Raw genomic sequence first — 13268 nt, forward strand, 5'->3', positions numbered from 1 at the left:
TCTTGCGTCTTACATCAGCAGCGGGCGTGGGCAACTAAGTACCCGCCTTAAAAAGGCCGGATGCGGACCCCCACTCTCTCTCTCTCTGCTCTCTCTCTCTCTGTTTCCTCTCTGTTCTCTGCTCTGCTCCCTCCCCCCAGGCCTGGCTCCCCTCTTTCCCTCCCCGCCCCCTTTCCCTCCTAATAAAGCTCTAAAAATTAACACTGGGTTCTGTCGTGACCGTGACCTTTCCACATGGTAACCAGCGCTGCCACCAGCGCCATTCATTCTTTCACCACTATACCACACTCCTCGGTATTTACAGAAGGACCCAAGGTCAACTTATCACTGAAATATTTGCACATCAATGTTTACTGCAGCACTATTCACAGCAGCCAAGTTATAGAACCAACCACGGTGGTCACCAAAGAAAAGTAGCTACAGAAAATGTGAACAGAAACACAGTAACACTGTTCAAACATAAAAATCAGTGAAGCTCCCTGGTAGTCTAGTGGTTAGGATTCGGTCGGTGTTCTCACCACTGTGACACAGGTTCGATTCCCAATCAGGGAGCCTCTCTTCTCCCCACCCCACCACCCCACCACCCCACCCCCCAAAAAAAATCAGTGAAGTTATATCATTTGAAGCAAAATGGATGCAACTTAATACTTGTATTAAGGAAATTAAGTCAACCTCAGAAGGACAAAATTGGTATGTTTTTATCCATCTGTTGTTACTCACTCCTAGATTTTATACAGATATACAAAATCATGTACATGAAAGTTTAAGTGAAACTGTCCAGGGGAACAAAGAGGACACTCAGAGAGATCTAGAAATTTGTCATGGAAAAGAAGGGGATGCCAGATGTACACAATGATAACAGGCCTAGAGCTGTTTCTAACAAATGAATATGGGCTACCGTGAGCCACTACCAAAGCAAAACAAACAAGATTACTTTTCTACACCTTTCAAACTGGCAACCATTTTACTGTGACTGTAAGTATCACTTTGCATACCTGTGACCACAATACCTGACAGAACATCTTAAAGAGAGGAATTCCTTCTGTGGATTAAGGTTTCGGAAGTGTCAATCTATCAGAGCAGGGAAGGCGTGGTGGAAAGAACAGAGAAAGTACAGATGGGGGATATGCAGACTCCCAAGAAACGTCACCAGTGACCTACTTTCTCCAACCAACCCCCACCTCTCCCTTTCCACCTTCTCCCAGTAATGCCACCACACTATGAGTCCTTCAAGGCACTAATCCATCCACTAATCCTTGAGATCCGTCACTGGAAACTCCCTCACAGACACAGCCAGAGGTATGCTTTTCTCATCTCCTTAGCAATTCTCAACCCAGTCAACCTGACCACCAACATCAGCCACTATTATGATGGTGCCCAGGGCTGTTAAGTCTGTAGCGAAATTAATGCTCTCACTGGTGGCAACATAAACTGGTCCAAATTTTCTGTGAGACCACTTTGTAGTATCTATTGAAATTTAATATACAATTTCCTAAAGGGCCCACTCTGCGTGCTTCGTACAGATACACGACACTGGCTGCAACACTATTTCTATTTGATGTTATCAAAAAAATACATGTAGACACCAAAAAGGTAATCTCAAGAAGCAAAAAATAGAATATCAGTTACCAGATCCCGTGAAGGGTATGGAAGATGGAGCAATAGATGGTTAGTAGGTACTAGGATGCAGTTCAGTATGAGAAATTGCTTCTAATGTTCAATAGCATAGGACGATGTTTATGGCTGATGACAATTAGTTGAATATTTCAATTAATTCGGCTTGTAGATGGTTTTTTTTCTTTTTTGTTTTTTTGTTTATTTCCTTCTGGTATTTTCAGACAGGGTTTCACCATGTAGCTCTAGCTTCCCTGGAACTCACTATGTACACACCAGGTTAGCCTCAAATTCACAGAGACCCGCCTACCTCTGCCTCCTAAGTGCTGGGATTAAGGGCATGTGCCACCATATCTGGTGTAGATGGGATTTTTCACATTCCCAACACAAAGAAGCATGCTTGAGGTAAAAGACAGGAATAATCTAATCATATACATGTATTGAAAGCCAGATGTATCTCATAAATATGTATAATTATTATGTATCAATAAAAAACAAAATATATGGAAACGCTGGTAAGAGAGTTCGGCATGTAAAGCACTTGCTGGGCGAACCAGACAAACTGAGCTTAATCCATAAAACCTGTAATAAAAACAGAGAACTGACCCCTGAAAATTGTCCTCTGGCCTCCACATATGCATCATGGCAATATGCATAATTATACACACACACACACAATTTAGACATTTAAATATGTACTGAAATGAAGGGGTTTTTTCGTTTGTTTGGTTGGTTGGTTTTTCGAGACAGTGTTTCTCTGTGTAGTTTTGGTGCCTGTCCTGGATCTCAATCTGTAGACCAGGCTGGCCTCGAGCTCACAGAGATCTGCCTGCCTCTGCCTCCCAAGTGTTGAGATTAAAGGCATGTGTCACCACTGCCAGCCTGAAATGAGGTTTTAAAAAGTGGATTTGCATGTGTTAAAAATAGGTCAAATCTGTCAGTAACTGCTGAGGCCAGGGTGTGGCAGGGGAATCCCAATAACTAAGACAGTCCCTACAGTCAGGTGTGGTGGCACAAACCTTTAATCCCAGCACTTGTGAGGCAGAGGCAAGCAGATTTCTGTAGGTTCGAGGCCAGCCTGGTCTATATAGTGAGGTCCAGGACAGCCAGATCTTTATAGAGAGACTCTGTCTCAAAACAAAAACAAAAACAAAAAGTCAGTCCCTCCAAAAATCATAGGTTGAAACTCTACCATCCAGAATTTCTATATATGAAATAAAACCTTTTAAAATGTAATTCATGTTGGGTGATTATCCTTTGAGAATCCTACAGCCACATTCTCAAGTGTGTCTACTTCCTCCCTGAGCATCTTTCTTTCTCTTAGCCCTACTCCTTAAAATTTCATAATAAATTATAACTCTGCTTCAAAAAAATAATAATTGTTAAGGTTAAATTGAGGTTGTATGGCTGGAACTCCAATCCAATTGGACTGGTGGTTCTGTTTTTTAAAAAAACAGATTCAAGTATGCATACTGTGGTGGTCTGAATGAGAATGGCCCCACAGGCTCATATAGTTGAATACTTGGTAACCAGGGAGTGGAACTGTTTGAAAGGATTATAAAGATTAGGAGGTCACTGTTGGAGGAAGTGTGTTACTGGGGGCTGGGCTTTAAGGTTTCAAAAGCCCACAACAGGCTCAGTCTCTTTTATTTTTATTTTTTTTAATTTTTTTTATTTTTTGGTTTTTTGAGACAGGGTTTCTCTGTGTAGCTTTGTGCCTTTCCTGGAACTCGCTTTGTAGACCAGGCTGGCCTCAAACTCACAGAGATCTGCCTGCCTCTGCCTCCCTAGTGCTGGGATTAAAGGCATGCACCACCACCGCCCGGCCAACAGGCTCAGTCTCTATCTCCCTCTCTTGGCCTACAGATGAGGATGTAGCTCTCAGGTATGGCTCTGGTACTATGCATGAAGCTCCCTGCTCCCTGCCATGAGGATAATGGACAAAACCTCTGAAACTTGCTCTGTAAGCAAGCTCCCAATTCAATGCTTGCTTGCTTGCTTGCTTTGTTTGTTTGTTTGTTTGTTTTGTTTTGTTTTTTTGAGACAGGGTTTCTCTGTGTAGTTTTGGTTCCTGTCCTGGATCTCATGCTGCAGACCAGGCTGACCTCCAATTCACAGAGATCCGCCTGGCTCTGTCTCCCCAGTGCTGGGATTAAAGGCGTGTGCCACTGCTGCCGGGCAATTAAATGCTTTCTTTCTAAGAGTTGTTTTGGTCATGGTGTCTCTTCAAAACAATAGAACAGTGATTAAGACAGGTGCTAACCAGGAAGTGGAGAGAACAATAACACAGCTGTCCATGCAGATGCAAAGAGGGATTAAGTCTTTCAGTTCCAGACTCACCACTGTGAGAAAATACTTAAACCATCCATCCTATAGCATTATGGTAGCCCTACAACTAAAACAGCTACAAATAAATAAATAAACTGGAATCTAAGAAAAATTCTATTTTTAAAAAACTCATTTGGCCTGGTGGTTCAAGTGTATAATCCTTTCCAATCAGGAAGCTGAGACAGGAAGATCAAGAATTTAAGGCCTGCCTGGGCTACCATGTGAGTTCAAGGCCAGCCTACGTGACTTAGCAAGAGCCTGTCTTGAATTTTTTAAAGTTAAGAAAAGGACTGGGGTATGTAGTGGGTAGCCATTCCAACTTGGTTCTGGAAGTTCCAACCCCCATTGAGACTCTGGCAACTGTCACGCCTACGAGGCGGGGCGAGGGGAGGCGCCTGGGGACCCGAGAGCTGGATGGGCCAGCGCTCGCTCTGGGCGCTCTCTCGTGCCGGGACGCTGACCAGTGCAGATTGACTGTGTAGAGCTCCGGAGAACACCGTTGGACTGCATTACACCTTCCCCAGACCCTGCGACCTACCCATTACTTAATTTGTGAGTTTCGCCATTAAATAAATATCCTTTTAACTACGTGGAGTGGCCAAAATAATTTCTCCAATATCTGGCGCCCAACGTGGGGCACGAACCCACGACCCTGGGATTAAGAGTCCCATGCTCTACCGACTGAGCTAGCCGGGCTGGTTCCCTGACCGGGAATCGAACCCGGGCCGCGGCGGTGAGAGCGCCGAATCCTAACCACTAGACCACCAGGGATGATATTGGAGAAATTATTTTGGCCACTCCACGTAGTTAAAAGGATATTTATTTAATGGCGAAACTCACAAATTAAGTAATGGGTAGGTCGCAGGGTCTGGGGAAGGTGTAATGCAGTCCAACGGTGTTCTCCGGAGCTCTACACAGTCAATCTGCACTGGTCAGCGTCCCGGCACGAGAGAGCGCCCAGAGCGAGCGCTGGCCCATCCAGCTCTCGGGTCCCCAGGCGCCTCCCCTCGCCCCGCCTCGTAGGCGTGACAGTTGCCAGAGTCTCAATGGGGGTTGGAACTTCCAGAACCAAGTTGGAATGGCTACCCACTAAAGGGGTATACTACAGTGGTAGAACACTTCCCTAGAAAGTGCAAGGCCCTAGGTTCAAGCCTCACTACAAAAAGAGAACAAAAGAAAAACAATCATAAGTTACTTCAAGGAAAAGAAAGTAATTAGAGCCAGGCGGTGGTGGTGGTGGTGGTGGTGGTGGTGGTGGTGGTGGTGGTGGTGCACGCCTTTAATCCCAGCACTAGGGAGGCAGAGCCAGGCTGATCTCTGTGAGCTCCAGGCCAGCCTGGTCTACAAAGCAAGAGCCAGGACAGGCTCCAAACAAAACTACATGGAGAAACCCTGTCTCCAAAAAAAAAAGGAAAAGAAAGAAGGAAAGAAACTAATTAGTTGTATCTTTTTTTAAATGGCCAGGGGACTGGAGATAGCTCCATAGGTAAAGAGCCTGCCTGTCTTGCAAACACTGGAACCAGAGTGCAATGTCAGCACCCACATTTTCAAGAAGGACGGGTGGTGGCATGTATTTGCAATCCTGGCACCAGGGGATCGCTGGGGGTCCCTACACAGCCAGCCTAACCTACGTGGTGAGTTCCAGACCATTTTAAAAGAAAGGCAGACAGCACCCGAGGGAGACAAATGAAGTTGTCATGAGGCCTCTGCATACACATGTATCCATACCCACACACACATTAACCCAAGGCACATACACATCCATCATGGTAGCAGTATTTAGGAGGCTGAAACAGGAAGTTTAAGAATGTAAAACCAGCCTGGGCTACTTTCTGAGACTTCTCAAAGAAGAAAGCAGTGCGGAGCCAGCTGCAGTAGTACGTGACTGTGGTCCCAGATACTCAGGATGCTGAGGGAGGGGATCCCGGTCTAGGCAACATAGTCAGACCCCATCTCAAGCAGCAAAACTAACAAACGGCTACTATAGGTAACTCTATCAGAACCCTACACCAATAACTAATCATGACAATAGTAAAGTCCAGATGCATAATCATAATCTTTTTAAAATACATCTCTTTAAGTTTTATCTATCTGTTTTACAGATATGAGTATTTGGTACTCATGTATGTCTGTGCACTATGTACATGCCTAAAGATTGCAGAGGCCCCCTGGAATGGAGATAGAGATAATTGTGAGCCGTCATGGCGGTGCTGGGAACTGAACCCGAATCCTCTAGAAGAGTAACTAGTGCTTTCAGCCATTGAGCTTTCTCTCCAGCCCAGGGTATCTTTTGAAACACAGCTATAGCACCAGTTAAGAGATACCCTCTTGCCAGGGGTGATGGTGCACACCTTTAATCCCAGCACTCGGGAGGCAGAGGCAGGTGGATCTCTGAGTTTGAAGCCAGCCTGGTCTACAGAGTGAGTTCTAGGACAGCCAGGACCACACAGAGAAACCCTGTCACAAAAAACCAAAAAGGGGGGAAAAAAAGGGAGAGAGATACCCTCTCAAACAAATTAATTTTACAAAATTAGAAAAGAACAAATAATTTTACTAAACCTAAAATTTTAGTGACCTTAAAATGATTAATTTTATAATAATAAGATTTAAATTCCATAAATCAACTAGGCATAAGGTATACTTAAACTGAAGACCTAAGATCCTAATCTCCAAGTTTTATTTTAACATATATCAGAGATAAGCTTCTATGAAATCTTTAATTACATAGACAATCAAAAGGGACACATAAGAAAATAAAAATTTATTTACTAAGGTATTTTAAACATATCAAATAAAACAATGCACTTTAAAAGTTAATTTACCCCCTTCGGGAGCTTCCAGCACTCTGAGCCTCTGAGCTGGGACAATGGTGGCTGAGCAAGAACATCCTCTGACTTCACAGCTAACAACTTTGTTATCTGAAACCAGGACAAGAAAATCATTAGTTTAACTGAATCAACTAACAGAGGCACTGTCTATTGTGCTACATAAATATTCTAATAGTTTTGAAGGTTTCAATTCAATTCTTAATTTATAAGCAATCAAATACAGTTGTATGAAAAATATCTTCTCATGAGCATTAAGATCAGGTCAATGAAGAATCACACTATTCTCTTGCCTGGTCTCCTTCCCTTCTAACCTATCTAATGCAAGCTATAGTTATATAACACACAAAGTTATTCATGGCTGTACAAAATACAGCAATGACATCAGCACTTACAAGTAAAACTCTATTCATTCAGGGCTGTTTCTCATCACCCACAGATTTAAAGCTCTAACTCAACTTTATGGAGTTGCTAAACTTTCTTCAGGCATGTCTCATTATTTTATATCTCTAGCTACTTTTATATATTATTTCTTCTTCCTAGGATGCTCTCCCCTGTATTTCTTTTTATGAAATACTCTGGACTTGGCTGAAAATTATCTTCATAAACATCATCCTGACTTGAAGCCACTCCTTTCTCTGTGTGTGAGTGCTTAGCACATCTATTTTAAATTATTTATATTACTCGTACCGTATCACAGTTATCTGTCTATATAGCTGTCTTCTTCAAACTGCATAATCCTCCTAAACTGAGGGTCCTGGTCATTCATTTTCTTTCTTTTTTGTCTGTTTTTTGAGAAAGGGACTTTCTATTTCTTTCTTTTTTGTCTGTTTTTTGAGAAAAGGCCACAGCTGGCCTAGAACTTACTACACAGACCAGGCTGGCATTAAACTTGTGACAATCCTCCTGTCTCTGCCTCCCATGAGATAGGATTCCAGGCTTCTGTCCACTATACCAGGTACTTTATAACTTTTATATCTCATATATATATATATATGGTGATATATCATGATAGCTAAACTTTAAAAATGGAAGCATGAAATGCAACAAGTTAGATATCATTTGTTTAAAAATTAAATACCTAAAATTTATAAATAACTAAATATTAAATAACAAACAATAATTGCTTACAAGGGGGGCCAGTTCAGCAGCAGAGTACCGGCAGAGCATGTACATGAGGGCCTAGGTTCAATTACCAACACCCTCCTCCTCAAAAAGCACTAATATCAACTTATCTTTCATCAATAAGTATTTCTCTGATAAGAAAGCCTAAGTCAGGAGGATAGAATAAATTTAAAGAAAATATACCTCAGTTCTTACATCACCAGCTTACATCACTAAGGGATAGCTAATCTTCCTGAGCACCAGTAACTTACTATTTATTGCTTTTCTGTATTAAAAAGTATTTCTTTGTAATTCTTCACTTGCAAAAAAACAGTATCTCTAAAGCACTTACTTCAACTTTATATACTGCTGGGAATCAAACTCAGGGCCTCATGCATGAGAGGCAATTACTCTACTACTAACTGAGCCGTATCTCTACCCTTTTGTTAATTCATTAATTTGAAGCAAGGTCTTACTAAGTTACATAGGTTGAAATTAAACTCACTCAGTAGCACAGACTGGTACTTAATCGTCTATGTTTCTGCCTCAGCTTCCAGGGGAGCTGGGACTACAGGCTGGCTCCACCAGACCTACCACTTCCTATTTCAATTAGGAAACAACAGGAGTTAAGACAGAGCTTTAGGTGGTTCAATATGTAATGTATTTTCCAAGAATAGCCCTATCAATATTGCCCACACTACATGGTCATATTATATTGTGATGCTAATAGCCACGAGACATCAAAATATTCCTTCCACTTGAATCTGAGCAGGCCTGTGACTTCCAAAGCTAATCTACAAAGCCAATATAGTAGATAGGCATAGTAGCACACTTGGTAATCCCAGAACATTGGAGGCTAAGGCAAGAGGATCTTGAATCACTGCTAGTCTGGGCTGTATAAGTTAGGACCTGTCTCAAAACAAAATAAAATGGCAATACAGCTTCAGCACAGCTCAAAACTGTCCACAAACTCATCTTTTTTTTTTTTTGAGACAGGGTTTCTCTATGTGGCTTTGGAGCCTGTTCTAGAATTTGCTCTGTAGACCAGGCTGGCCTCGAAGTACTGGGATTAATGGCGTGTGTTACCACCGCCTGGCTCAGACTATTTTTTTTAATCTGGCTATCTTGAAGCTACTGAATTATAAAGATCCCATGAAAAGACTGGGGATGGGGGGGGGGATAATAAATAAAAGTATACATCAAGATATTTGCATCTAGCGTAGGGGATGTAGCTCAGTGGGTAGAGTACTGGCTATCATGGATGAAGCCCTAGGTGGAATCCCCAGCACTGTATAAACCGGATTACATACACCTGTAATCCCACCACTCAGGAAAGAGAGACAGGAAGCTCAAAAGTTCAAAGGCATCCTCTGTTACATAGCAAGTTTGAGGCCAGCCTAGACTACATGAGACTGTCCTATGAGGTGAGAAAAGGATGTGTGGGGGTCAGCAAGACAGCTCAGTGTAAAAGCCCTTGCTTCACAACCTGAACAGCCTGAATTCAATCCCAGATCCCACTGTGGAAACACGGAACTAACTCCCCAAAGTTGGCCTTACCTTCACTCATGTGTCAGAGCTCATACACACATCATATACGGGAAACCCACACAATAATAAAATAATTTTTAAAGATGTTTGGGGGCCAGGGTTGGAGAGATGGCTAGGTAATTAAGACCACTCCTGCTCTTCAAGAGGACCTGGGTTCAATTCCCAGCACGCACATGGCACCTTAAGATTGTCTGTAACTGCAGTTCCAGGGGTTCTGACACCCTCACAAAGATATACACATAGGCAAAACACCAATGCACATAAAACAAAAATAAGTAATTTTTTAAAAAATGTTAGCGGGACAGTGAGATGGCTCAGTGAGTATAAAGCACTTGCTGTCAAGCCTGACAACCTGAGTTCAATACCCAGAATCATGTCCATAATGGAAGGAGAGAACTGACTCTGTCCATAAGGAAGGAGAGAACTGACTCATGCTGTGCACCCCTGCACCTTGTTCTTTTGTTCAGTTTGTTTTGTTTTAGATCCAGTCTGATGTAGCCCAGGCTAGCCTTAAACTACTGATACTCCTGACTCACTTTCTCAAGGGCTGGGAGGCAGGCATGCGCCATCATGCCTAGCTCACACCTGGTTCTCTGGACAACTTGTACATAGCTGAGACAATGATTAAAATTAACAAAGATTTTAAACTACAAATTGATAAGTCTTTGGCCTCCTGAAGGCCTCTCTGCAGACACAGCAAACCAAATCAGACCGAACTGGAAAGCCCAGGTTTAAAGGGTAAAGTGCTCCACGGTGACTCGAGACTGGAAGAATCACGCATCTGTTTTCTGGGATGCCGCTTATATACCCTGTGGGAGTGGTCTTGAGCCTCTCTGGGGGAGGAGCTATGTTTGGTGGGCTTTGAAGGGGTAAGCTTGGGGAGGAGCTGTGTTTGGTGAGCTTTGAAGGAGCAGGTTTAGGGAAGAGCTGTGTTTGGTGGGCTTTGAAGGGTCAGGTTTAGGTAAAGAGATGGGGAGGGGAGGTGGATCTTCCACCAGACTCCTTCCAAACATTCCAGACTCTTTGGTATATGCCAGGGTGCCAGGGATTGAGGTGGAGCTCCCACCCAAACACAAATGATTCTGCAAACCTATAATTCCAATGCAAGAATCATCACAATTTATAATTTAAAAGAGTTCAACACAATTATAGATTACTGGTTAAATCAACTGTGATGCACACATATAGTGGAGTATCAATAGTCATTAAAATACTCACTGCTGTTTCTCTCATGTTTATGTTCAGTACAGCATCTAATACATGCCAAGTACCCAATACGTATCTACTGAGAAATGCTTTGAATAAATGTGATTTCCTAAAGTGATGTTTACAATAATCTAATGCATTATTTTGTGGCTTTTTGAAACTATTAATGTTTTTTATGTTTTAAATGTTTACCATTGGGGCTGGAGAGATGGTTCAGTGGCTAAGAACACACTGGCTGCTTGTCCAGAGGACCTGGTTCAATTCCCAACACCCACATGGCAGTTCACAACTGTCTGTAACTCCAGTTCCAGGGTGAACTCCTGACACCCTCACATTGTGAAGGCCTAGACTTAACTTTACAGGCTCCATTTTAGGGAAAGGGCTACCATCTCAGACCACCTGCTGTACTCAGTTCCAGGAAGGACCTCAGGAATGTGCCATGACAACTCCAACAGATACAGAGCAGTATCCTCCTGCAGACATCCTGTCTGCGGTTTATAGCCAGCCCTTGAAGATATCTAGATAATTCTGTTAAGCAGTCCAGATAATCTGTTCAGCAGGTTGTAGTTCCCTGTCAAAAGTCTAACCCAAAGGTTTCAAATGTGGTTTCTTGCCCAAAGTCTAGACCCATAGTTTCAAAAAGTCACCTTGTCCCATATCCCTTCTACCCAATCCCAAGTTGTCAATTCCCGGCTTGTGGTTTTTCCCTATAAAAACTCTCTATACCTGGGCTCGTGACCACTGCCACATTTCCTTCCATCTGCCGTGCAGTGGCCCAGGTTGAACCTGAATAAAAGGACCCTTATGTGCTTGCACCAGAAACCGGCTCCTTGGTGGTCTCTGGGGGTTTCTCGAAGCAGGTACAACAACATAGACATACATGCAGGCAAAACACCAATGCACATAAAATAAAAATAAAATCATTTAAAGAAGATGTCTGTGGACAGACAGAGAGACAACAGACACATGTAACAGAAGGATGTGCTCCAGTTATTAGTTATCAGTGTGTCTGGTCAGTATTCTCTAAAAACAACGATTTCTTTGTTATTTTTTATTTATGTTTATGTGTGTGAGCTTGTGGGAGGCCAGAAGATGGCATCCAACCCCTTGAAACTGGACTTACAGGCAGTTAAGGACTGCCATGGGGATGCCAAACCTGAACCCACAACTTCTGCAAGAGCGGTAAGCGCCCTTAGCTGCTGCCATCGGTGGTCTTTTTTGTTCAACTGAATTTTCTAATATCCCATTTAAAAAAAAAAAAAAACCCACTAGTTTTGTTTTCAAAATAATTTTAAGTACTTAGAAAGTCAAAAATATTATGTCCTATGCCTCTGTCAATCAAAGGTGCTATCCTTTCAGTAATTTATTGCCACTAGCTACAGTAAGAGGAAAGGTGATCATAGGAACTAACTACTATCAAGAATTTGTTTGGTTTGGTTTGATTTTTGAGACAGGGTTTCTCTGTGTAGGCCTGGCTATCTTGGAACTAGTTCCGTCAACCAGGTTGTCCTCTAAGTCAGAGATCCACCTGCCTCTGCCTCCCGAGTGCTGGGATTAAAGGTGTGCGCCACCACCACCTGGCAGAACTCTAGACTTTTAAATGTACTAGAATACTTTTAGATGTATATTGTATGTTATAAGTTATAGTTATAATAAGAAAATATACTGTTGGGAGGGGGACATACGATCAAAACATTTCATAAAATTCTTAAAGAATTAATTTTTTTAAAAAGAAAACATAGTGTTGATAATAGACAAAATATTAAAAATGAGGAGAAAGGAAAATTGAGAATAAGTCTAGTGGTATTAGACTAGAATCTGAAATCTCCATATTGAACTCATTTTTAAATATTTGTACAGATAGGAAGATACAGAGACAAATATGTAAGAGAGATGGGGGAATTAATGCAAGTGAGTATGTATTTCCTAGCTCTGACTGCTGAGAATGCCTGGAACCCATGAAACCATTCTAGTGCCAAAAAGCACATGCCATACCTAGACCCGAATCTCTAAATATAATCCTTTTCAGTTTAATTCAACTGGGAAAAAAAAAAAAACTGGCTGGGAGTGGTGACACTCAACTTTAATCCCAGCACTTGGGATGCAGAGGCAAGTGGATCTCTGAGTTTGAGGCCAGAGCTACACAGAGAAACTCTGCCTCAAAAAACAAAATCAAACAAACAAAAGAATAAAGAGAGCCAGAGCTCCTTGGAAATACAATTGATTCCAAGGCTTAGGAAGAAAAAACACAAGGTAAGTGTGATGGATTCAAAGCTGGAATGGCCGACTGGAAAGCAGAGGAAACTCAGCCTAGCTGAGGAAGCATCTCCCTTTGAGGCATGCTACTCTGGCCCTGGATCACTTCTGTTACTTCACTTCCCGACTGCCTGGAAGGGAGCAGCTTCACTTTTCTCCACCATGCCCTTCCTCCAGGACGTGTCTGCCTTGTCACAGCCTAAAAGCAATGTCTAAAATCTCAGAAACTGTGAGGCAAAATAAATTTTCCTCCTTTAAACTGTTTCTCTCTCCAAGCATGTCACAGCAACAGTCAAACAAAATTAGCATCCTGCAGTACCAGAAACGTTTCTTACAATACTAAAAAGAGAGCAGGAGCAGCACATGCCTTTGATCCCAGTACTCCAG

At 42.4% G+C, this 13268-nt stretch overlaps 1 protein-coding gene and 2 non-coding genes across 9 annotated transcripts in view; all 3 read right to left on the reverse strand.

Annotated features, from left to right (window-relative positions):
* The window catches only part of Senp7 (SUMO specific peptidase 7), a 108284-nt gene that overhangs the window by 80716 nt on the left and 14300 nt on the right, over positions 1-13268 (reverse strand). For 5 of the 7 annotated variants that reach the window (XM_028867514.2, XM_028867513.2, XM_028867512.2 and 2 more), the window contains exon 3: positions 6765-6860. The exons of 1 other annotated variant lie outside the window; for it this stretch is intronic. In XM_028867514.2, the coding sequence (XP_028723347.1) occupies positions 6765-6860 (96 nt within the window). Of the gene's footprint in view, positions 1-995; positions 1809-6764; positions 6861-13268 lie in introns of those variants that run through there. One more of the 7 variants, XM_028867511.2, reaches the window with a different exon arrangement.
* On the reverse strand, positions 4566-4638 carry Trnak-cuu. The gene has a single exon. It is a non-coding gene; the product is annotated as a tRNA-Lys (tRNA).
* Positions 4642-4713, reverse strand: Trnae-cuc. Its single transcript has one exon. It is a non-coding gene; the product is annotated as a tRNA-Glu (tRNA).

This window comes from Peromyscus leucopus, chromosome 12, assembly GCF_004664715.2.
Source record: "Peromyscus leucopus breed LL Stock chromosome 12, UCI_PerLeu_2.1, whole genome shotgun sequence".
Taxonomy (NCBI): Eukaryota; Metazoa; Chordata; class Mammalia; order Rodentia; family Cricetidae; genus Peromyscus; species Peromyscus leucopus.